This window comes from Uranotaenia lowii, chromosome 2 (assembly GCF_029784155.1).
Source record: "Uranotaenia lowii strain MFRU-FL chromosome 2, ASM2978415v1, whole genome shotgun sequence".
Taxonomy (NCBI): Eukaryota; Metazoa; Arthropoda; class Insecta; order Diptera; family Culicidae; genus Uranotaenia; species Uranotaenia lowii.
This window is the reverse complement of record NC_073692.1, coordinates 359,360,608-359,383,312: the sequence shown is the minus strand read 5'-3', so window position 1 is coordinate 359,383,312 and position 22,705 is coordinate 359,360,608. Positions and strand designations below refer to the sequence as shown.

The 22,705-nt window shown below is 36.8% G+C and overlaps 1 protein-coding gene across 3 annotated transcripts; it reads right to left on the bottom strand.

Annotated features, from left to right (window-relative positions):
* Positions 1–5,600: 5,600 nt before the first annotated feature.
* Positions 5,601–22,425, bottom strand: LOC129749428 (fibrinogen-like protein A). 3 transcript variants are annotated; one of them, XR_008738043.1, is made up of 4 exons: positions 22,315–22,425; positions 21,508–22,254; positions 13,377–13,568; positions 5,601–5,724 (listed from the first exon to the last, which is right to left on the bottom strand). XR_008738043.1 is itself a non-coding variant. In XM_055744404.1 (3 exons), the coding sequence occupies exons 1-3, from the start codon at positions 22,323–22,325 to the stop codon at positions 5,706–5,708; spliced, it is 777 nt and encodes a 258-aa protein (XP_055600379.1). In that variant the 5' UTR covers positions 22,326–22,425; the 3' UTR covers positions 5,662–5,705. The 3 variants fall into 3 exon arrangements, 2 of the variants coding, with proteins under 2 accessions (XP_055600379.1, XP_055600378.1); XM_055744404.1 differs by lacking the exon at positions 13,377–13,568 and having other exon boundaries at positions 5,662–5,724; XM_055744403.1 differs by lacking the exon at positions 5,601–5,724 and having other exon boundaries at positions 13,090–13,568.
* Positions 22,426–22,705: the final 280 nt, after the last annotated feature.

The window sequence follows — 22,705 nt, the reverse complement described above, 5'->3', positions numbered from 1 at the left end:
ATGTTCTTTTACTACCAAGATAAGAATATGAGTATGCTCAATTATTTAAACTTTTAAACTTTATAAAAGAACTAATTTATTTTACTTCTTAATTTCATCTATCCTCTACAACACCCAGCTTATTTGCGGCATCTCGGAGAGAGAGGTTAGGGTTTCGCTTGAAACTACCAGTAACTCTCTTTGTCGTCTCAACGACTTCCGGTTTTCGATTTCCCCCCGATCTTGACTTCCTGGCTGTCGACAAACGTTCCCCAAACACTTTAATTACATTTGTAACGGTTGATTTGGCGACTTTTAGCGATTTTGTCAGCATTGCGTGCGAGTAGCTCGGATTTTCGCGATGCGCGAGCAAAATTTTGATACGCTTCTCTTCTTCCTTCGACGGCATTTTGACAACTGAAGAGTGAATTCCAAAATCAAAATAGGAGCAACATTCTACACACACACACACCTTCAAAATGAGGGGTGTTCAGGTATTTTAAATGCAAAATTGAAAGAAATACGTCAAGTTGATTTTGACCGTATCACCCTTTATTGAACTGTAAGTAACTGTTTATTAATCTATCAATTGCATATTTTTGTTAAAGTTAAGAAGAAAACTCAATTCCATTGAAGTTTACATTATTTTCATTTGCTTTACAAGAAGTTTCATCAAATAGACGCTTAAAAATGTAAAATTGTTAGTTTTTTTTTATTGTTGTAAGGATTAGGACTATATCTTACCGTTGAGTAAAACTGAATAATTTTTACCGGGATAAAAATGTTAAATATGGCTGAAAATAGAAAAAGATTGGCCTCATTTTTGTAACATGCTTTTAAAAAAATGAGAACAGAGAAACAAAATTAAAAATGTATGCACGAAATACAAAAATTGGATAAACATTTCACTCTCTCATTAGTCCAAGCAAAACTTTCTTTCTGATTCAATATGTTCAAATCCAACCCAGCAAACATAACATCGCATAGGTCGATTCACGCACTGCCTGGCTTCACTGGTTTTGACATTTCGCGATTCCTGTTTTCACTGACAAAATATTTGACACATTAGTGTGTGAAATTTCACACATTTTGGAAATAAGTAGACCAACACATTAAATGTGTGAAGGTACCGCTGCACACTTATGGGAAAAACCGCTTAAGGAAACGAAATGTGAGCGTTTCACACATTATGTAAAAAGCGTTAAAAACGGGAAAATGTGTGAAAATGCCAAATAGTTCAATTTTGGCAAAACTTATTTCCATTAATTTGGATTTAAAAACAACATGATTTGTTATTTAATGTTTTTTTTAAATTATTCCTTGGATTTTCATTCAATTTTAGTGCTGCGGTGGGAGCAATTCCATTAGCTTTTTCTATCAGTTAGAAAAAGCCGGCGATACCAGGCCGGATCTGAAAGAGAAATTCATGCATTAGTCGATTTAATTTTAAAATTTTAATGCTGTGGGTTTACTTGCCATTATTCTATTATAACTTGAGGAGACTTTAGGGATGATTCCTGCTTAGCACGCGCATAACTGTTTGTGATTTCACACACTTTTCCCTTAGTCCGCGAATTCGGATAATGTGTAAATTTGGAACTTACATGGTGTGTGAAAACCACACTCGAGTTTGACAGCTCCATATATTTGCTGATAATGTGTGAAACAATTTTGCAAAATGTGTGAAATGATTTATCAGTGTTGATTCCTTATTTTTCAATTCTGCACGCTGAGGAAACAAAGCAAACATTTGGGTCCTCATTCAATTCTCAATCACACGTTTTTAGCAAAAGTTTTCAGCTCATTTTTGGGATAAAAATAAACTTAAAAAGAAAATTAGATGTTTCAAGTATCAAATAATGAAAATTCAATCACACTGACTGGACACTCGATTTCGATTTTTGGCGCTGCTCGAAAATTAACGAAAATGTCGATACCAATAAAATTTTCATGCTCGAATTGCTCCCGCGCAATGTCGACGATGGGAGGCTTCTAGCCAAAAACTGAGAAGAATTTTGTTCTAAGTCTTATGTCAGTGTGATTAGTGGTCAAACTATCTGACATTATTTTTATTCCTCGAAAATATCATATCGTACAAATTAATAACACTGCAGACTTTACATTCGGAATGTTAATTGGAGAATTTTCACTCTGTTGTGGTATGAGCCTACTTGGTTGAATGATTCAACTGAATCAAAGCAATCGAAAGATTCCTTTTAATTCAACCACGGTAACCACCGTCGTTGAATTAAAAGGAATCTTTCGATTGCTTTGATTCAGTGGAGAATTTTCCTATATTGGATTCTTCTGTCAACGAATTTTGTTGTCGTACAAGTATGTGCATTTGTTCACAGCTTTCAGTAAAAATAACACATGAAGCTTCCGGACAATCGATTCGAAACATTCGAATTCCTTAGATGTTTCCACATTTGGACATTCGATAGGGTTTTATGTTTCAAGTAGACGCGCTTTCCTAGAATATTCAATGTAAACTGGGTTGGTCCAGAGTAAATGTGTTGAAGAAGGGTTTTGAAAACATGTTGAAACATTCTAATAAACAAACCTTCATTTCGAAATTTTTACGAATTTTCAACTTTCTGTTCATTTCCAAAAAGATAAACATGAGAAACCAAAAAATGCGCTAAATTTAATTAACAAAATAGAACTTGGTTTTTTGCTATCCCTTAACTGAGTTTTAAGTTAAATTTCTTGACCGTGCAGCTACACGAAAAATTTCGCCGCACCCCATTTCTCGTTCGTAAAATTTTGTAAACAGGACGCGCGAACTGTCACCACAAAAGGGAACATACGTCATCGTGAATCGACCCATAGGTCGATTCACGCACTGCCTGGCCTCACTGTTTTTGACACTTCGCGATTCCTGTTTTGATTCCTTATTTTCCAATTCTACACGCTGAGGAAACAAAGCAAATATTTGGGTCCTCATTAAATTCTCAACCACAAGTTTTTAGCAATAGTTCTCAGCTCAATTTTGGGATATAAAATAAATTTAAAAAGGAAGTTAGTTGTTAAGAAATTGAATATTTTTAGCTTATCAAATAATGAGAAATCAATCATTTTGTTTGTTAATCCAGCTGAAAACAGAAATACAGGGATAAATGGATTTAAACTAAAAAGTTAAACTATCTGACCTTATTTTTTTTGCCTCGGAATATCATATCGTAAAAATTCAGAACAGTTTGTCGTGTCCCGGCCGTCGTGGCATAGCCATTTTGTATCTTTTTTTTTTTGTTTAAATGGATTATGCTGCCGTCTGTCCTTGTCAAAGCTATTCATACGACTGGCTCTTTATTTCTCAACTGGACTCATTTCTTCTCTTCTATAACTGCCCCTCTCTTTCTCTCTCTACTAAAGTATTTCCTATCTTCCTATTTTTCCTTCCTATGTTGCCTATGTTCCCTACACAGTTCAGCCCTTTTCACAGTATGTTTAATGGAGAATTTTCCAATGTTGAATTCGTCTTTCCCTGAGTAGTGTTATTGTACAAGTAGGTATGTGTATTTGTTCACAGCTTCCGGTCAAAATAACACAAGAAACATCCAGACAATCAATTTGAAACATTCCAATTCTTTAGAAGCCTCCAAATTTTGCTATTTAATGGGATTTTTTATTTCAAGTAGAAGCGCTGCCCCAGAATATTCAATGCAAAGTGAGTTGGTCCAGAAGAAATGTGGTGAAAAGAGTTTTAAAAACATGTTGAAACATTTTAATAAACAAACCTCCTTTTCGAAATTTTTACGAATTTTCAACTTTCTGTTCATTTCCGGAGAGATAAACGTGAGAAACTAAAAAATGTGCTAAATTAAATTCACAAAATGGAACTTGATGTTTTGCTATCCTTAAACTGAGTTTTGCGTTAAATTTCTTGACCGTGCAGCTACACCAAAAATTTCGCCGCACCCCATTTCTCGTTCGTAAAATTTTGTAAACAGGACGCGCGAACTATCACCACAAAAGGGAGAATACGTCATCGTGAATCGACCCATTGGAAATGTCAGCTCAACTCGTTAACAATGTTAATGCGAATCGTAATTCCTACCAAACCAAGTAAATGATCGTAAAAATGGTTAGTTGAAGTTTACCGACTCGTATATGACAAAATTGCGCCATGTTTGCAAATTTGTCTCCCGCGTGCGGGATTCAAGTGAGAAAACAACCTTGTTGTTCTCTCTGCGATTAGCAGTGCAACCAGATTTCTAAAAATCAGAGGGTCCATTTGGTTAAACTGTCCAATGAGAGAAGCAGCAAATATTGTCGCTGGCAACGGTTTGCATGCATTGAGAGCAAAACTTGCGCTCTCTCGCATACTATCAGGTTGCACGGTAAAAGGTGTTGTATATCGTCCAATTTTTACAACACTTATCGTATAAGCCAGAAGTTAAAAATAGGTATGTATATTGCCTCCACTTTAGTATGTAAATGCTGTTTTTTCGAGTTATATAAGATGATTTTATAATGCATATGCAGCGTATAGCAAAGTTTGTTGAGAAAAATACCTACAAAAATGTTTGCTGGGAATCGACCGTAATTTTTCACATTTGAAGAACATAATTTCTTTATCCGTTTTCGATAAATTCCAATCCTTGATTAATTAATCGGATTTAATTCCAGATTCATGATTTAAGTTCATCAAGATCTATATATGAAACTCGAAAATGAACAACATCGATTGAGAATCACGTTTTCGATCGAGTAATTATTTGTTGGTTTATTGATTCCTGCAAAGCAGCAGCTATTCAAGTAATAACCAGGTGCGGATTTTTTAAGTATGGCATGTCTTAATCAATGGGCACGGTTTCGCAAGAAGTAGGTATAGGCGCTGAGCACACCCCTTTGAAGGCGCCTTTCCGGAGCGAAATTTCAATTCCCATTCAGTACCTTCTCAATGATCGATTGCTCCGCAAGTATAGTTCAACAATTTTCCTGGATCCCGAAAACCATACCGAGTGTAAACAAACCGATAAACCCTTCCTTGGACCGATGTTTGCGGATGTCCGTGGATCGATTAAGATGTTTGTATTTTTATGTGCGCTGCTGCTTGATTAATTGGATCGTGAAAAGTTTATGCATGGTTGCACTTGGCACTGCAATTACGAGATCACGCTCGAGAGCTGAAGTATATTTTCCGGCGTTACAGATTTATTCTGCCTGTATTTAAGATCGTCTGGAGAACAACCTTAATTTGCTAAAGATGTATTTATTGATTTTGTGGATAATCCAGCAAGAAGCTTTCCATAAAGTGCAACACTAATAATTTTTAATCAGAATGGATTATTTTTTGCAGAGAGATTTTTTGGCAGCTCTGCCGGAGAAAACTTCTGTTTGTTCTGATCTGTGAAAAAGGGATGAATTTGACCTGATGTGACGCGTTTTAGGGATGTGTAATGATTTGTGGATGTGATTCAGTTGTCTCTTTGTTAAAGGTTATTCGAGTATCTATATTTGAAGATTGATATGTGGTGATTTTTTTTTTTTTGCAAATTATTTTTTAGTATTTTTCAGACTTCATGACAATGTCCTATCAGATTTCACACTTGATCATTTCCGCTTTCCACCTTCTTAGTCACTCAATCGTCTTTCTAGTTCTTTTTCCCCAATCCCTTCAAATCGAAACGGTGACAAAGTGATTCTGTTGACAGTTATAAATTAGTTTCTAAACACCCTCTAATAGCAACTGCTTTTCGTCTCGGATTGACCCAATTGTGTCAACATGTTTCGGAACACCTAGAAATAAAATGGAAAAAAACATAAAAAAATAGACAGTGAACCTTTTTATGACGCTCCCACATCTGCAGCTGAAAAATTATTTCAGGTAGGAAGATCAAACAGAGGCTAACCTTTTTTTTGGGATTGGTTTCTTGACTGACCGTTTTCTGTTTCCCACTTCAAGAAGGTTGTCAGATTCGAGATGCCCAACAAAAGGATCAAAGCGTTCCCATTTTTGACGATGATCTCCTGGAGATCATCTTCATCGTGTTGCCATCAAAGGAAGAAGGAATTAAAAATAACATCTTCAAACGCACGAAATGATGATACCGATAAGCCAATTACATCTTTGTTGACTCCTCGAATTGGTTGAACTTCTAAGGAAAGAAACACAGAAGAAAATAGAGCCAAAGTCAACTTTGTGGTTCCGAGCCGGTCAAAAGTTTAGGGAACAGGAAGCAAAAACGATCAAATTAGATCGACCATTGATAAATCTCAAGTGGTACCTTTGTCACGATACAAACGCAATCTTCCGTTTATGTTTCATTCGATTGAAGACATCGTAAACTAGAATAACCGGTGCCTAGAACAAAACATCGAGGAAGTCATCGATTACCGCAGGGTGCAAGTGAAGAGTTGAACAATTTTCACCTGTTCCATGGCACGAAGAAGTTTAATTAAAAGGTACGCTGCCAGCTGTGGGTGTCAATCACAAAATTCCTTTTTTTGGGGGGCACATGTTCAATCGTTTAAAATCATGGATAGTGAATTAAATAATTGATACACGGTCGTAGGAATGGGAGGGGGAGTTCAGGGTTAAATCTCCCTCCCCAAGGGGATCCAAAAATGTCTAGCAAAATGTTCTTCTCTAAACTAATAATTTTAAATTCTTAATCAATTTTTGATGACCGACTAAAGTTAATCAAAAGTAACCATCTCGAGTCGACCAAGAACTAAGGCCAAAACTTAAAAATTTTATCCCAGGTCCACTATTTTATTTCAGTTTTTCAAAAAAATTCTCACTTGTTGATAGATACCGTAAACTGGGGAACCTTTGATCACATTGAATTCTCATTTAAATTTTATAATAATTTTTATTTGAAAAGTACAAATTCTAAGCCAAAATTTTGTACATGTTGGCAATTTTAACATCGACAGAAATCTCTCAGATTGAAGCTTTTTTCCTTAGATTTAAGCTTTTTTCTTCAGATTTAGGCTTTCACCTCCTATGCTCTCAAGGCCAAAAAAGCTTAAATCTGAGGAAAAAGCAAAAAAGGTAAAAAAAAGCTTAAATCGGAGAAAAAAAGCTTAAAAACGAGATTCACTAACACCTTGCAAATAGATGTTGGTCACACGATACATAGACAAATCCGGTATCGTTGCAGGAATCTGATATTAAGTAATAAATAGACACACACACACACACACACACACACACACACACACAAACGCGTGAGTGTATGTACATTGTACCTATCTCGCGTGAGCTTTCATTACGTCGAATGAAAAAAATATATACACAAAGATTGTTATAACGAAAAAATACAAAAAATTATATAAATATCTCTCCATTTAGAATATTTGTAGATACATTCGAGTTGAAGCTCTCGGCTAGTTCGGCTAGTGAGTGTGGAAACTCTTGTTCGGTCATTACATCCGGGTTAAAAATACCGTCGGGCCGATTACCCGAAAATTTTGGTTTTGTGTACCACGATCGGGAAGAAATAAAAACAATCCAGTGCAAACCAATCCTTAAAAGTGGTCTTTTCGTGCTGTGAAATATTAGAAGAGATATTAAACTGCTTCTGGGAAGAAAAAAAAACTCTCACAACCACGTTGTGACCTTGAAGCCATCAACAACGGTTCATTTGGCTATTGGAGCTAACAAAAAAGCGAGTGAGGGACGGCCACAAAACAAATCCGCTGGACTGCTTCACAACTGTGCGAACGGAGCGCTTATCAGCCAGAATAAAAACAAGTTTTTGTATTTTTTTTTTCATTTTTCTCTATTTTTTCATTATCTAACCCTACTCTACTTTGCTATCTTTTCACTTTTATTGCTAGATTAAGATTATTGTATTTCGATCATATTTTATTACGGAAGACATTTCTGTCTCCGTAATAGAATATGAGCGAAGACGAGGGATTAGTCTCACCAGTTTTTGTGGATGATGGTCGAGTTGTTCTCTGTGGTCGAGTTCTCTGAGGATGAGGCGGTTCATCCAGGTGCTGTGCTTCCGGAAGACAACTCGTCTCAGTCTTCCTCAAAAACTCGTGTTGCCCCTCGGGTCAAAGTGTACCCGGAGAATTCATCTTTTGCTGGTCCGTGGGTGGTTTTCTTTCGGCCCAAGCCAAACGGAAAAATTTTGAATATTATTCAGATAACAAAAGATCTGGCAAGGTGGTCCTCCGTTACCAATATAACCAAGGTCACGCCAAACAAATTGCGGGTTGTGGTAACCAGTTCGAAAGCTGCTAACGAAATTGCGGCTAGTCATCATTTCATTTTAGAATACCACGTCTACATTCCGTCTCGAAATGTAGAAATTGAGGGCGTGGTCACAGATATGAGCCTGTCGGCAGAATACGTTAAGGCCAATGGAGTTGGCAAGTTCAAGAGCCTCGACGCGACTTCGGTCAAAATCTTGGATTGCCGCCAACTCAGAACTGCCACCTCTATTGATGGAATTAAAAAGTATTCTCCGTCAGCTTCATTCTGTGTGACCTTTGAAGGTACCGCCCTCCCTGACTATGTCTTGATAGACGGAATGTTGAGGCTTCCAGTTCGGCTTTTTATACCTCGTCCTATGAGCTGCAGCAATTGTAAAACCCTAGGACACACAGCATCGCATTGTTCCAACAAATCGCGCTGCTGCAAAGAGAATCATGAGGAGGAAGCGTGCCAATCATCAGAACAAAAATGCATTTATTGCGGAGGCAACCCTCATGATATCTCTGCATGCGATGCGTTCCAGACTCGATGGGAAAAACAGAAACGTTCATTACAAGAACGTTCTAGACGTTCATATGCTGCAATTCTTAAGAGTGCTTCTCCACCGGCCCAATCAAATAACGTTTTTGCCACACTGCCAGTTGACGAGGTGGATACGGCATCGGATGATGAAGGACAACCTTTTGTCGTGATGGAGAACTCCAGGAAGCGAGTCAAAGCGTCTTCTTCCAAGATTAAACGAAAAATGCCTCCGGTAAATCGTCCATTCAACTTTACTAACAACCAAGTAAAACAAGTTCCTCCTGGATTCCAGGGAAAAATCACTGCTTCGAATGATCCAGCAGTTGCAGCTACATCGAAAAATTCATCAACCAATGATATTCCGCCATCATCAAACACCAAATCCGGACTCTTTAAGTTGTCCGACATTGTGAACGGAATATTTTCGTCTTTTGATGTTACCGATTCCGCCAAAACCATTATTACCTCGATGCTTCCCATCATAAAGACCTTTTTCCAGCAATTGATGCAAACTTGGACCCTCCTTTCAGTGTTTATCTCTCTCGATGGATAATTTAAGCCGAGGGGTCGGAGATTTCACTGTGTTACAGTGGAATTGTCGTAGTCTTCTTCCTAAAATCGATTCGTTCAAACATCTACTTCACAAAACTAGTTGCGATATTTTTGCGTTATCCGAAACATGGCTTTCATCTCAATCTAACATATCATTCCACGATTTTAATATTATCCGCTTGGACCGCGACGATTCTTATGGAGGAGTGCTTTTAGGGATCAATAAGCGCCACTCCTTTTACAGAATCCACCTTCCTTTATCAGGTGGAATTGAAGCTGTTGCATGTCATACAACTATAAGAGGTAAGGACTTATGTGTTGTCAGTTTGTACTGGCCTCAGAGAGTTGCAGTGGATCGAAGTCACCTAGAGGACCTGTGTTCAGTATTACCTGAGCCAAGGTTGATCCTGGGCGACTTTAATTCACATGGAACTGTCTGGGGAGAACAAATTGACGATAGTCGTTCTGCTCTTATTTATGACATTTGCGACAGGTTCAATTTAACAGTTTTGAACACAGGTGAAAAAACACTAATACCTAAACCTCCTGCAAGACAAAGTGCAATTGACCTCTCACTCTGTTCAAATTCACTATCATTGGATTGCCGGTGGAAGGTGATTTTTGATCCCAATGGTAGTGATCACTTGCCAATTGAAATTACAATCACCAATGGGGTCAACCCTTCGAACACGATAAATATGGCATATGATCTCACAAGACACATCGACTGGAAGAAATATGCAGATGCAATTACTACAGCCCTAGATTCTGTGAATGACTTATCTCCTATGGAGGAATATAGCTTCCTAGCTCGCTTGATTCATGAAAGTGCGGTTCAGGCTCAGACGAAACCCATCCCAAACCAATTGGTTCGTCGAACACCCCCCAATGCATGGTGGGACAGCCAGTGTTCCAAATTGCATGCCGAAAAATCAAAAGCATTTAAAGTCTTCCGAAAGCATGGTACACTTGACAACTTCCAATTGTATTATTCCCTTGAAAATCAATACAAAAAGTTGATCAAAGCAAAAAAACAGGCCTATTGGCGCAATTTTGTGGAAGGATTATCACGCGAAACGTCCTTAAGTACATTGTGGAATGTGGCACGACGCATGCGGAATCGTACTTCAACTAATGAAAGCGAGGAATATAGCCATAGTTGGATCTTCAGCTTTGCACGAAAAGTCTGTCCTGATTCAGCACCTGTGCAAAAAATTATTCGCAATGTGCCACCACGTAGGAGTGAAATGGATTCTAACTTTTCGATGGTTGAATTCTCACTTGCTCTCCTCTCTTGCAACAACTCAGCTCCAGGAGTTGATCAAATAAAATTTAACTTGTTGAAAAATCTTCCGGATGCTGCAAAGTTTCGCTTTTTAAATTTATTTAATCAATTCTTGGAGCATAACATTGTTCCCGAAGACTGGAGACAGGTGAGAGTTATAGCTATCCAAAAGCCTGGAAAACCAGCATCCGATTTCAATTCCTACCGCCCTATAGCCATGTTGTCTTGTATACGGAAGTTGATGGAGAAAATGATCTTGTTTCGTTTGGATAAGTGGGTAGAAACAAACGGCCTTCTTTCAGATACTCAGTTTGGGTTTCGAAGAGGCAAAGGAACAAACGATTGTCTTGGTTTGCTGTCTTCAGAGATACAACTGGCATACGCAAAACGTGAGCAAATGGCCTCAGTGTTTCTAGACATAAAGGGAGCTTTTGATGCAGTTTCAATTGAGGTGTTGTCAGAGAAATTGCATTCCCGAGGTCTGCCCCCTCTATTGAACAACATCTTATACAGCTTACTTTGTGAGAAACATCTGAACTTTGCTAACGGAGACATTGCAATTAGAAGAACCTCTTACATGGGCCTCCCACAAGGTTCATGTTTGAGTCCACTTTTGTACAACTTTTACGTAAGTGATATCGACAGCTGTCTCTCTGAAGGTTGCACTCTAAGACAATTTGCGGATGACGGCGTGGTGTCTGGTCTGTCACAGGATCTACTGAGTCTCATCTGCACAGACCTTTACAAGATACTTTAGACAGATTGTCAACCTGGGCTTTGGGGCTTGGGATTGAGTTTCCACCACAGAAAACGGAGATGGTTGTCTTCTCTAAAAAACGTAGACCTGCTCAACCTAAGCTTCATTTCCTAGGCAGAACGATTACTCAATCGAGATGTTTTAAGTACCTTGGGGTTTGGTTTGATTCCAAGTGCACCTGGAGAACTCATATTGAGTATTTGAAAGGAAAATGCCAGCAAAGAATTAATTTTCTCCGTTCAATTACCGGCACCTGGTGGGGAGCCCATCCGGAAGATCTGATCAAGTTATATCGAACAACTATTCTCTCAGTGATGGAGTACGGCAGTTTTTGCTTCCAATCAGCTGCCAAAACACATCTTATTAAACTCGAGCGTATTCAATATCGATGTCTTCGAATAGCACTGGGTTGTATGCTCTCAACACATACCATGAGTCTCGAGATTTTGGCAGGCGTACTCCCACTGAGAGATAGGTTTTATTCATTATCTCTTCGGTTCCTCATCAGATGTGAGGTCATTAACCCATTGGTGATTTTAAATTTTGAAAAGCTTCTAGAGCAAAATCTTCATTCAAAATATATGACCCTGTATCATGAGTTCATGTCTAACCATGGATTAACCTGCTTCGTCGTATTCTCCTATTCGTGTTTGTCACCCTGCCTACGACAATAATTCTGTCCAGTTTGATTTGTCCATGCAGCATGAAATCCGTGGTATCCCGGAACATCATCGTTCTCTTATTGTTCCTAGGCTTTTTGATGAAAAATATGGACACCTCGATGCTGATAAAATGTACTTTACTGATGGATCCCTTATAGGCGAATGTACCGGGTTTGGAGTGTTCAATCAAATTTATAGTGCCTCCTACAGTCTTCAAGCCCCATGCTCAGTGTATACAACAGAATTAGCAGCAATTCATTGGGCACTAGACAACGTAACCTCTCGACTTGTTGAACACTACTTTATTGTTACGGATAGCCTAAGCTCTGTTGAGACTATTCGTTCAATAAGACCTGGAAAGCACTCGCCATACTTCCTTGAGAAGATACGGGTAACATTGAGTGCTTTATTTAGACAAAGTTTTTTAATCACCTTTGTTTGGGTCCCTTCTCATTGCTCAATATCAGGCAATGAGCGGGCAAACTCTCTTGCAAAGGTGGGCGCGGTTGAATTCTACTTTTTGGTTCATAAAAACGCCCTTGTCAACTGGCAGCGCAAATGGAACGAAGATGAGTTCGGCCGGTGGCTTCACTCGATTATCCCGAACGTAAGCCTCAAACCCTGGTTCAATAGGTTGGACCTTAGACGAGATTTTATTCGAACGTTTTCCGTCTTATGTCCAATCATGGTTCCTTAGACGCGTTACTCTATCGTGTTAATCTTGCTAGCAGCAACTTGTGCCGTTGCGGTCAAGGTTACCATGACATCGAGCATATTGTTTGGTCGTGTGAGGACCACCTTATCGCCAGAGCGAATTTAATAGACACCCTTCGGGCCCGAGGAAAACCACCTAACGTTCCTAACGTGAGGGATGTGTTGGCTGCGGTAGACCTAGACTACATGTTCGAGTTATACCTTTTCCTAAAATCTATCGATCTTCGTATATAAATCTTTTTTCCCTTTGCTTTGTTCTTTCTCTAACTAACGTAGTTTAAATCAATGATTTGTAAATACAAAAACAAGAGTTTGGCTTCTTAAAACCAACGGTCAGAGCCGTTTCAAATAAACGAAATTGTAAAAAAAAAAATATTTGTAGACTGGACAACACATGTGAAAAACAAATTTTAAAGTTGTTCAGATAACTTTTGCAGCAGTTTTTTTAAAATTCTCAAGATGTTTAATATGACGTAATGAATGCTCACGCGAGATAAATGCATTTTATTGAACTTTTATCCTGTATGTGTTTGTGTTCGTTTTAAGCTAGTGGAACATTGAAATGGTACTTAGACAAAATCTCTCCATGTTTATTAAATTATATAATATCATAATATTATATAATCAATAACACTTTTTTTTCTTATATAAGTATTAGTTTATATTATATTAGTTATATTAGTAATAACTGTATTATTATTTAACACTTTGAGTAATTTTCCTTACGGTCATTTTTTATGGGGTAAGGATACTTTCAGAGGGAATGCATCTGGGGATAACGTTGTCAACTAAACCTTCACCCGAATAATCATTCGTGAGCTTTTGAGCGAATCATTGCCGGAGTCATTTACATTGTACCAGAACATTCTTTTCTTATCGCTGACCACACCCTTACTGACATACTTTCCGTTGATATTGCTGAAAAAGAAAGGCATAAAAAAAGTTAAAATCGGTATAAGAACAAAAACGGGGTTGATTCATTGAAGAATTAGCTTCAATATCGACTGAAGTTAAGCAAACTTTTGGTCTCCCCTAAAAGGCGAACACAAAATTATTACACGACACATTCAACAGGGCATAACTTTTTTATCATGGGCTAAAAATCAACCAAATTTTGCACACTTTCTCATTGATGACATTCTGTCAAACTCAAACTCTTGTTTTCCGATTCTACTAAAATGGAGGTGAACCAACGCGTGTTGAGTGAACAAATTCGTTCCTAACACCTGGAATTTCCTGACCCGTCGCATCGGCAGTTGGAAAAAAAGTTGAACATTCTCTCCCGAATAGCCAAAACCATGGTATTACATTCATTTTGTGTGACCACGTTATTCATGGTAATAACATCATTCGTCATCCGCTTAGCGGTCAGTCTATTAACGAATTTTTGGGGTAACGGACTCAAGTGTTAAATTCTAAATGGAAGTTATCCGGAAGTTTTTTGGGAAGAATACGACAACACTGTAAAGACTTTTACGGAGGGCATCAAGCGGAAATGCGATCAATTTAACACTCAAATCAATCCATCGATTAACTTGTGTTTTGATTTTTGGAGTAAATACATCTATATATATAAAAATGAATGTTTGTCTGTCTGTCTGTTCCCTATAGACTCGGAAACTACTGAACCGATCATCGTGAAACTTGGCATCTGAGGGTTTTTGGGGCCGGGGATGGTTTCTATAATAGTTACAAACCGCTCCGACTTTAGGGAAGAGGGGCTCCCATACAAAATTTGTAGTTTTTCGATACAAATTAAAGTCATGACATCCATTTTCTCGAGATTTTTTTTCCTTTCGGCGGTTTGTTTTTCGTCTCCATGGTCGAGGCGTCGCGAGCAAACGACGCAAAAGTATAGTAACCATGGCATAGCATACTGTTCAGTGGGAATATTTTGGCGCGTATTTCTCAACCAAGCATATTTTCAATGCAAGGGGTGGCGATATGAAGCCTTGATGTGATTTTTTTTCTACTTGATTCCTAGCTCATTTGTACAGCACATGGTTATGAATGACGCCTAGATGTGACCCAAATTGACATTTTGCCGATCGAATAAAAACATTTACATTTTTTTTTGCCAAAATCTGAAATTGAAAGTCATGGCATCCATTTTTAGAGATTTTCTTTTCTTCGAGGGTTTGTTTTTCGTCTCTCTGGTCGAGCAAACGTCATCGCAAGTGGATAGTAACCAAAACATACTGTTCATTGATCGCTGGAAAAATTCAATTTTTCAACCAAGTACCTATATTTCTTATGCACGTGGGGGCGATATGCAACCTAGATGGGTTTTTTTCTTGCTTAATTGTACACAGCACATGGAAATAAATGACGCCTAGATGTGACACGGATTGGTATTTTATCAATCGAATCAAAACCAATTGAAAGATTTGCAAAAATAATCCCATATTTAGGCAAAAATACAAAAAAAATAGAATTTACATACAATTTTTAACCCATTTCGCCTACAAGGTTATTTTTGAATCATATTGATAACAGAAATATGAATAAGATGTTTTCTACAGAGGTAGATCGGAAATATTTTGTTTAAAGCTTAGTTCTTTTAGAAATGGGACAGTTACGAATGCGTCTATCTCAAAAACCTTTCGTTTGATCTAAATACTTTCTATGAAGGAAATGAAGGTAATCTTATAATAATTCATGAAAAAATTTGAAAAAAAATATTTATCGTTTTTTTGTAAGAATAAATTCTATTTAATTCTTGGTACCTCCCTTCGGCCAGCGCACACTTTTTTCAGTCATGATAATGATTAGATTTTCAAATTAATACTTCGTCAAATCTGTATTTTAGGTGGCTACATCCCCCTCTTTCAATTTCTGATACTTTTCGGACCAATACTTCTCTTTCAAAAGAAACTGAGGCCACTTTAGTGGATACAGCTGTTTCGAAATTAACAAATTTGATTATTTTTGAGCCACTTTTTGAGCGTTTTTAATGGAATTTCTGCTGGCAAAATCTGGCAATAACGAAGTAAAACCATGAGCAGATTGAACTTAATGTATAATTGGTTAGTATAGATCGTAGGTTGCGAAGGGTACATAAAAGATTACTCTTTTAAGGCTTTTGAAAAGAGTGAAAATCATAGTTTTCGTTTTGAAAATTGTTGTTTTTTTCCACAGGAGCAGAATTCTGGCAAATCATTATATTTTATACAAAATAACCAGCAAAAACATACTTCAATATACTCGGGACCTTGCAACGAGCAGACGTGGTATAGGATTCAAACGCTGGAATTTGTTTAAAAAGGGTTTTTCATAAGTTTTGTCGTTCATCAGAAATCATCTGTCCCATATCCTGGGAACCAGATATACAGCTTACGAGCTGTGGATCTAGCAAAAAATTTTTGTTTGAGGTTAGGTTTGAATGACTCATAACATGGCAACACATTCAGCTTATCGGAGAAATTTTTTTTTGGATATCTCAGCGACCTGCACTTAGTTTTCCGCTTATTCAAAATTAAAAATGCTGGTATGAGACTTGACTTCCCTGATGACCCTTAGCCGAAGTTGCCGATCATATGCTTCACTCAAATGGTTGATTTCAACTTTGTGGACATTTTTGACAGTATTTCCATACTTTTCCACCACTCACACTCAGTATTTCTTTGAATAATCAACGGTTTTGTAGGCTATCAATTTGATAATGATGGATTTTGAATGAAACTGTGCAAAATTATATTTTCCTTTTTCTCTTGCATCGTAAATTTCTCAAAAACGCGTAAATTTTAAATTTTGAAAAAAATAGGTCGGATAGTACATTTTACAGGCAACAAAATGCTGTCAAAATTTTGAATGTCCGATTACTAGTAAACGAGCTATGAGCAAAAGAAAGTGTCCCATTTCTAAAAGAACTAAGCTTTATCATTTAAAAATGTACTGAACTGAAGTTTTATCAAGCGCCATTTAAAGTTAAAGAAGATTAAAAAATCCGATCCGACACATGAACTGATCAAGAGCCTTTTCTTTAAATAAGATAAGATTGGACTGACGTGTGCATAAGTGAAAGGTATCAGTGGAATAAACTGATTTTTATTGACCAAAAGTGAGGGAATTCATTTTCCGAAAGAATTTTCTTCCAAGGTTCACTAGAGCAATGCTCTATGCTCTATGTTCAAACGTTCAACTTTTCTCTGTTACAAACAAATAAAAAATTATGTTTTCTTCTAGAAATTGTTACTTCGGCCCAAATATACAACTGAAACGAATCTAGAAATGAAAATAGAAGCTTTTTATTTTAAACTAGCTGACCCGGTGTGCTTTACTACACCTTCCAAAAATAAATATTATTTGTAAAAATTTATTCAAATTTAGATTTTTGTAAGCATTTTTTAAATCAAACAACATCACAGTTCAGAATCAACAACTTTGAAATGAGAGCTGCAGCTGGAGTTCCAAATTGCAATTCAAAGATGGTATATATTATTTACTGAAACTTGATCTCTAATTTTGTTATCATAATCTGAAATTTGTACTCTGTTTTTAAAGCTATTATAATGACTTAAATAATGTGAAAATTTATGGATTTTTCACCTTTTTCCCAAAGCGGGAAGTTACGAACTTCCATAAAAACATTTGTCACATCTGTTTTGAGTTATGCCAAATATCCGTACGCAAAAAACCCTCTTATGAAATATGGTCCCTTCTTTGAAAAGCTCTTTATATTAAACTTAAATGGGAGCTCCCCCATCTTTTCCAATTTTGTCCCCCGCTGCTTGAAGAAGGTAGGCTTATTTACCCGGCTCGAGTTACATAAATTTCTAATTGAAAGAAAAAGAACTGATGAACTTTTAAATATTGTGAATGAGTGCACAATTAAATACCTTTGTGAACCTAGTGCATGAAAAAAAATATGTAAAAAAACAAAAAATAAAGTATGAAGAAGAGGTTTTATGCCTACGGGAGTATGAACTTGAAAGCAGTTCAACTCCCGCGGGCTTTTCCCTGCTCAGAAAAAAGTCAAATATTCAAAAATGTTGGCAAAAAAAATTTTCTAAGTTTACATTTGTCTCGTATTTTGGGGCAAGTGTAAATGCAAAGCTTATTTTCAGATGCGTCAGAGTAATGGCTTTAAAATGGATTTAATGCGTATTTCTGTTTGTTTCTGTTTTATCAAGTGTCATTGATATATTTGCAGTATTCCAGCAGTATAAATTTATGTTTGTTACTCCACTTTTAACGAATGCTGTTCAAAGCAAATGACATTTATCAACAAAGACATTTAAGAATTTTAAATATTGGCTTCAGTTTCAACATTCGGAATATCCCTTCTGGTCTTTCCAACATATTGAATCATTTTTTAGGTGAATTTCTTAAAAGTTTGACGTTTACCCTTGGTCTAAAGTCTCACTGTCCAAATAAGAAGCGGATCAAAAGTCTCTTTATGCAGCCATGAAACACAAAAACATTTTTCATGTTAAGAACGTACTTGAATTGGTATGTAAGCAAAAAATACGATGTTTTTTCAGAATTATTTAAAATAAAAAGCTCCCATTTTCATTTCTAAATTCGTTTCAGTTGTGTATTTGGGCCGAAGTAACAATTTCTAGAAGTAAACATTATTTTTTATTTTTTAGTAATAGATAAAAGTTGAACGTTTGAACATGCTCTAGTGTTCCTTGAATAAAAGTTCTTTCGGAAAATGAATTCCCTCACTTTTGGTCAGTAAAAATCAATTTATTTCACTGATACCTTTCACTTATGCACACGTCAGTCCTGTCTTATCTAATTTAAAGAAAAAGCTCTTGATCAGTTCATGTGTCGGATCGGATATTTTTATCTTCTTTAAATTTAAATGGCGCTTGATAAAACTTCAGACATTTTTACATGTTCAACAAAATGGTTCCGATCTACCTCTGTAGAAAACATCTTATTCATATTTCTGTTATCAATATGATTCAAAAATAACTTTGTAGGCGATAAGGGTTGGAAAATTGTATGTAAATTCTTTACTTTCTGTATTTTTTTTTTTCAATTGTCCGCAAAGTGTCATACCATTATTTCATTAGCATCAGAACTAAATTTATGCTTTTTTAGACAACAAATGCTACCTACATTAACACGGACTAAATATGGAAGTATTCTTGCAAATCTTTCAATTGGGTTTGATTCGATTGATAAAATACCCATCCGTGTCACATCTAGGCGTCATTTATTTCCGCGTGCTGTGTACAATTAAGCAAGAAAAAACACATCTAGGTTGCATATCGCCCCACGTGCATAAGAAATATAAGAATGTACTTGGTTGAAAAACAGGCGCCTGATTGTTAAATTTTTCCAGCGATCAATATGAACAGTATGTTTTGGTTACTATCCACTTGCGATGACGTTTGCTCGACCAAGCAAAGAGACGAAAAACAAACCCCTCAAAGAAAAGAAAATCTCAAAAATGGATGCCATGACTTTTCAATTTAAGATTTTGACAAAAAAATGTATATGTTTTATTTGATCGGCAGAGTGTTAATCTGGGTCACATCTAGGCGTCATTCATAACCACGTGCTGTACAAATGAGCTAGGAATCAGGTAGAAAAAAAAAATCACATCAAGGCTTCATATCGCCACCCCTTGCATTGAAAATATGCTTGGTTCAAAAATACGCGCCAAAATATTCCCACCGATCAGTATGCTATGCCATGGTTACTATCCTCTTGCGACGTATGTTCGCGACGCCTCGACCATAGAGACGAAAAACAAACCGCCCAAAGGAAAAAAAAATCTCCAGAAAATGGATGTCATGACTTTAATTTGTTTCGAAAAACTACAAATTTAGTATGGGAGCCCCCTCTCCCTTAAGTCGGATGGGGTTTTAACTAATATAGAAACCATCTCCGGCCCCAAAAACCCTCAGATGCCAATTTTGACGATGATCGGTTCAGTAGTTTCCGAGTCTATAGGGAACAGACAGACAGACAAACATTCATTTTTATATATATAGATAATTCTGGAGAAAAAAAATACACCGTACTTTTTACTTACATACCAATTCAAGTACGTACTTCACATGAAAAGTGTTCTGTGTTACATGGCTACATAAACGAGACTTTTGATCCGCTTCTTTTTTGAAAAGTGAGACTTTAGAACTGGAATCAAAATTTTTATGAGAAATTTTTAGTATACCCTTAAAGTGTTCAAAACATTATTCCCTCCTGTCAACTTACACGCTGGGGTAAGAGCAAACGTCAAACTTTTAAGAAATTCATCTTCAAAAAGATTCAATATGTTGGAAAGACCCGAAGGGGTATTCCGAATATTGAAACTGAAGCGGATATTTAAAATTCTCAAATGTCTTTGTAAATGAAGGTCATTTGCTTTGAACAGCATTTGTTAAAAGTGCAGTAACAAACATAAATTTATACGGCAGGAATACTGCAGATATATCAATGAAACTTGATAAAACAAACAATCAGAAATACGTATTAAATCCATTTTAAAGCCATTACTCTGTCGCATCTGATAATAAGCTTTGCATCTACACTTGGCCCAAAGAAATTTGCACTGTTTGAAATCGATAGTTTTCATACCATGATAAGTGCTGTTCGGGAAAACTTCAAGTTATAATGTCTCATGTCCACGAGTTTGGCATATAACGGAACATTTTTTTAACATAATTTTTGCGCGAAAAGGATAGATATTCAAACTGATCCGAAAGGCGAGAATGATGAAAAAAGCTGTTTGAAAGTGGTTATTAAAAATCTTTTTCATCGTTTTTTTTTTCAAATTTCTATAGCTTATTTTTTCAACTCCAAAAAATACACCATCTAAATTCTAAAGCTAATCAGGAGCTGGAAGTGCTCATACAGAATATTAGGAATACACTCAAAAAACTGTCCCGATTCACGCTACTGATCGGTTTTCAAAATTCGATCTCCATAAAGTACAATATGCAATAAATTTCAATATGCGAATATTTTTCTTTCAATTAGAAATTTATGTAAACTCGAGCCGGGTAAATCAGCCTACCTTCTTTAAGCAGTGGGGGACAAAATTTGAAAAGATGGGGGAGCTCCCATGTAAGTTAAAGATAAACAGCTTCTCAAAGAAGAGACCATATTTTCAAAGAATTTTTTTTTGTGTACGGATGTTTGGCATAACTCAAAAATAGACGTGACAAATATTTTCATAGAAGTTCGTAACTTCCCACTTTGGGAAAAAAGGTGGAAAATCCATAAATTTTGAAATTTTTAAAGTCATTATGAAGCTTTAAAAACAGAGTACAAATTTCAGATCTTGAAAAACAAGTTTAGAGATCAAGTTTTAGTAGATAATATATGCCATAATATATGCAGCTCTCATTTCAAAGTTGTTGATTCTGAACTATGATGAGGTTTGATTTAAAAACATGTTTACAAAAATCGAAATTTGAATAAATTTTTACAAATTACATTTTTTTTTTGGAAGGTGTAGCAAAGCACATCGGGTCAGCTAGTGTAGGTATAAAACTACTCTAAAATTTTGGTTTGTTTCTAAGAAAATTCGCATGACATTTTCGGTGTCGCAATAATGTCGTGTTCGCCCTTTAATGGACAATTATTTTTCAACTCAGTGTCCTTAAAGTGATTGTGTAAATGCTACTCATTTCAAATTATATTTGGAAATACTACTAAGCAAACTAAAAGTTTTTGGAGAACATCGAACATCCATATAGTTATACGAGTGATGCAATTCGTTTCACTTTAAAAATGGTTATTTAGTGTGGATGGCTAGTTCCAAACATTGGAGATGGATATCCACCACGATTTATTAACTGTTTGGAGAGAATATGTCTAGGGTTTTGGTTGGTTTATAGTTTTCCTCATAACAACTTAATTGTTGCAGAAAAATTATACTTGAAACAAAACTTACCTAAGAACGCAAGCATTGTGCCACCAACCGCCACCGCGTTCTTCTGCACAATTTATTTCACGTTGATCATTGTCTGAATCAAAAGTGCTAAACTTTTGACCGCGCTGATAATCAAGCGAGTCCCCTGCTGTTCCGCTGTACTTTCCGAGGCTCTCCAGTGTGTACTTTTTCGACTGATCGGCCACCCGGAAGTCGTCGTATTTTGCCACCTTGAAATTACCCTCGAAGTCCTCCAAAAGCACGTGCAACTCGTGCCGCTTGAAAAAGGTGAGCTCATGAATTTTCTCCAATCCGAACCAGAATTCGCCTTCAAGATCACCGAATCCTTCCTCGTAGGCCTTCCAGCCTCGGTAGAAGTCCACGGAGCCGTTGAAACGATTCTGGATCACCGTCCAGCCTCCATCCGAATAATCGTTGTCACATAAAGCTTTGAACGATTTCGGAGCAACGTTTTGCGGCTGTAGTTGATATATTCCGGATGGTGAATTCCTAACATCAAAGCACGTTCGTAGGGTTTCTTTTCTTTTGATATTTTCGTATTGTGGCTCTGTTCTGATATCTCTATTGGTTGAAGAAGAAAGATCATAAGAAACACTTTTACCCCTCTCAATAAAATCTATGCTTTGGATTCTTTTCTCGATGTTTCCAACCATTTGTTCGGTATTTTCCACCTTCCGCCGAAGTTCCCCCATATCATTTTGATATGTTTGATGGAGTTCCGATAAAACTTGGGTTACATTCTTCAAGCTGAAACGTTTGAAAATAATTAATACAAATTGAACGAAGAGAAAACAACACGGATCTTACTATGAGTTCATAATATCTAACGAGGCCCCAAGTATCTCGTATCCTATCGAGCACGATATTTCGGTCACAGCGCTGCACAAAACAAGCGCTAAGAGGAACGTTTTTATTCGTCTGATCAACATTTTGAACTGATGACTGCAGATTTCGCCACAGTGTTTATACCTTGAAGCTCATGACGCAGTTTGAGCATAAACTTCTTATCAACGTCCCTACCCACATGCAGTTGCAATGTTGTTTAATTTGATTTTTTTTTACGATGACATCATAAGAGTAATCTCGACTGCATTTATGGAAGAATTGGGGTTTCCCGAAACAGCAAAACAAAGCCTTTCGGAGCTGAGAAATCGTCCGACCCATTTTTTGAACGTATTTTTTATTGAAGTTTTTATCT

Bases quoted from the DNA above. Each gene is read 5' to 3' on its own strand.
- LOC129749428 (XM_055744403.1), bottom strand. The intron at 13,569-21,507 runs GTAAGTTTTGTT...TTTCTTTTTCAG, and splicing joins CACAATGCTTGCGTTCTTAG to CAATATCAACGGAAAGTATG.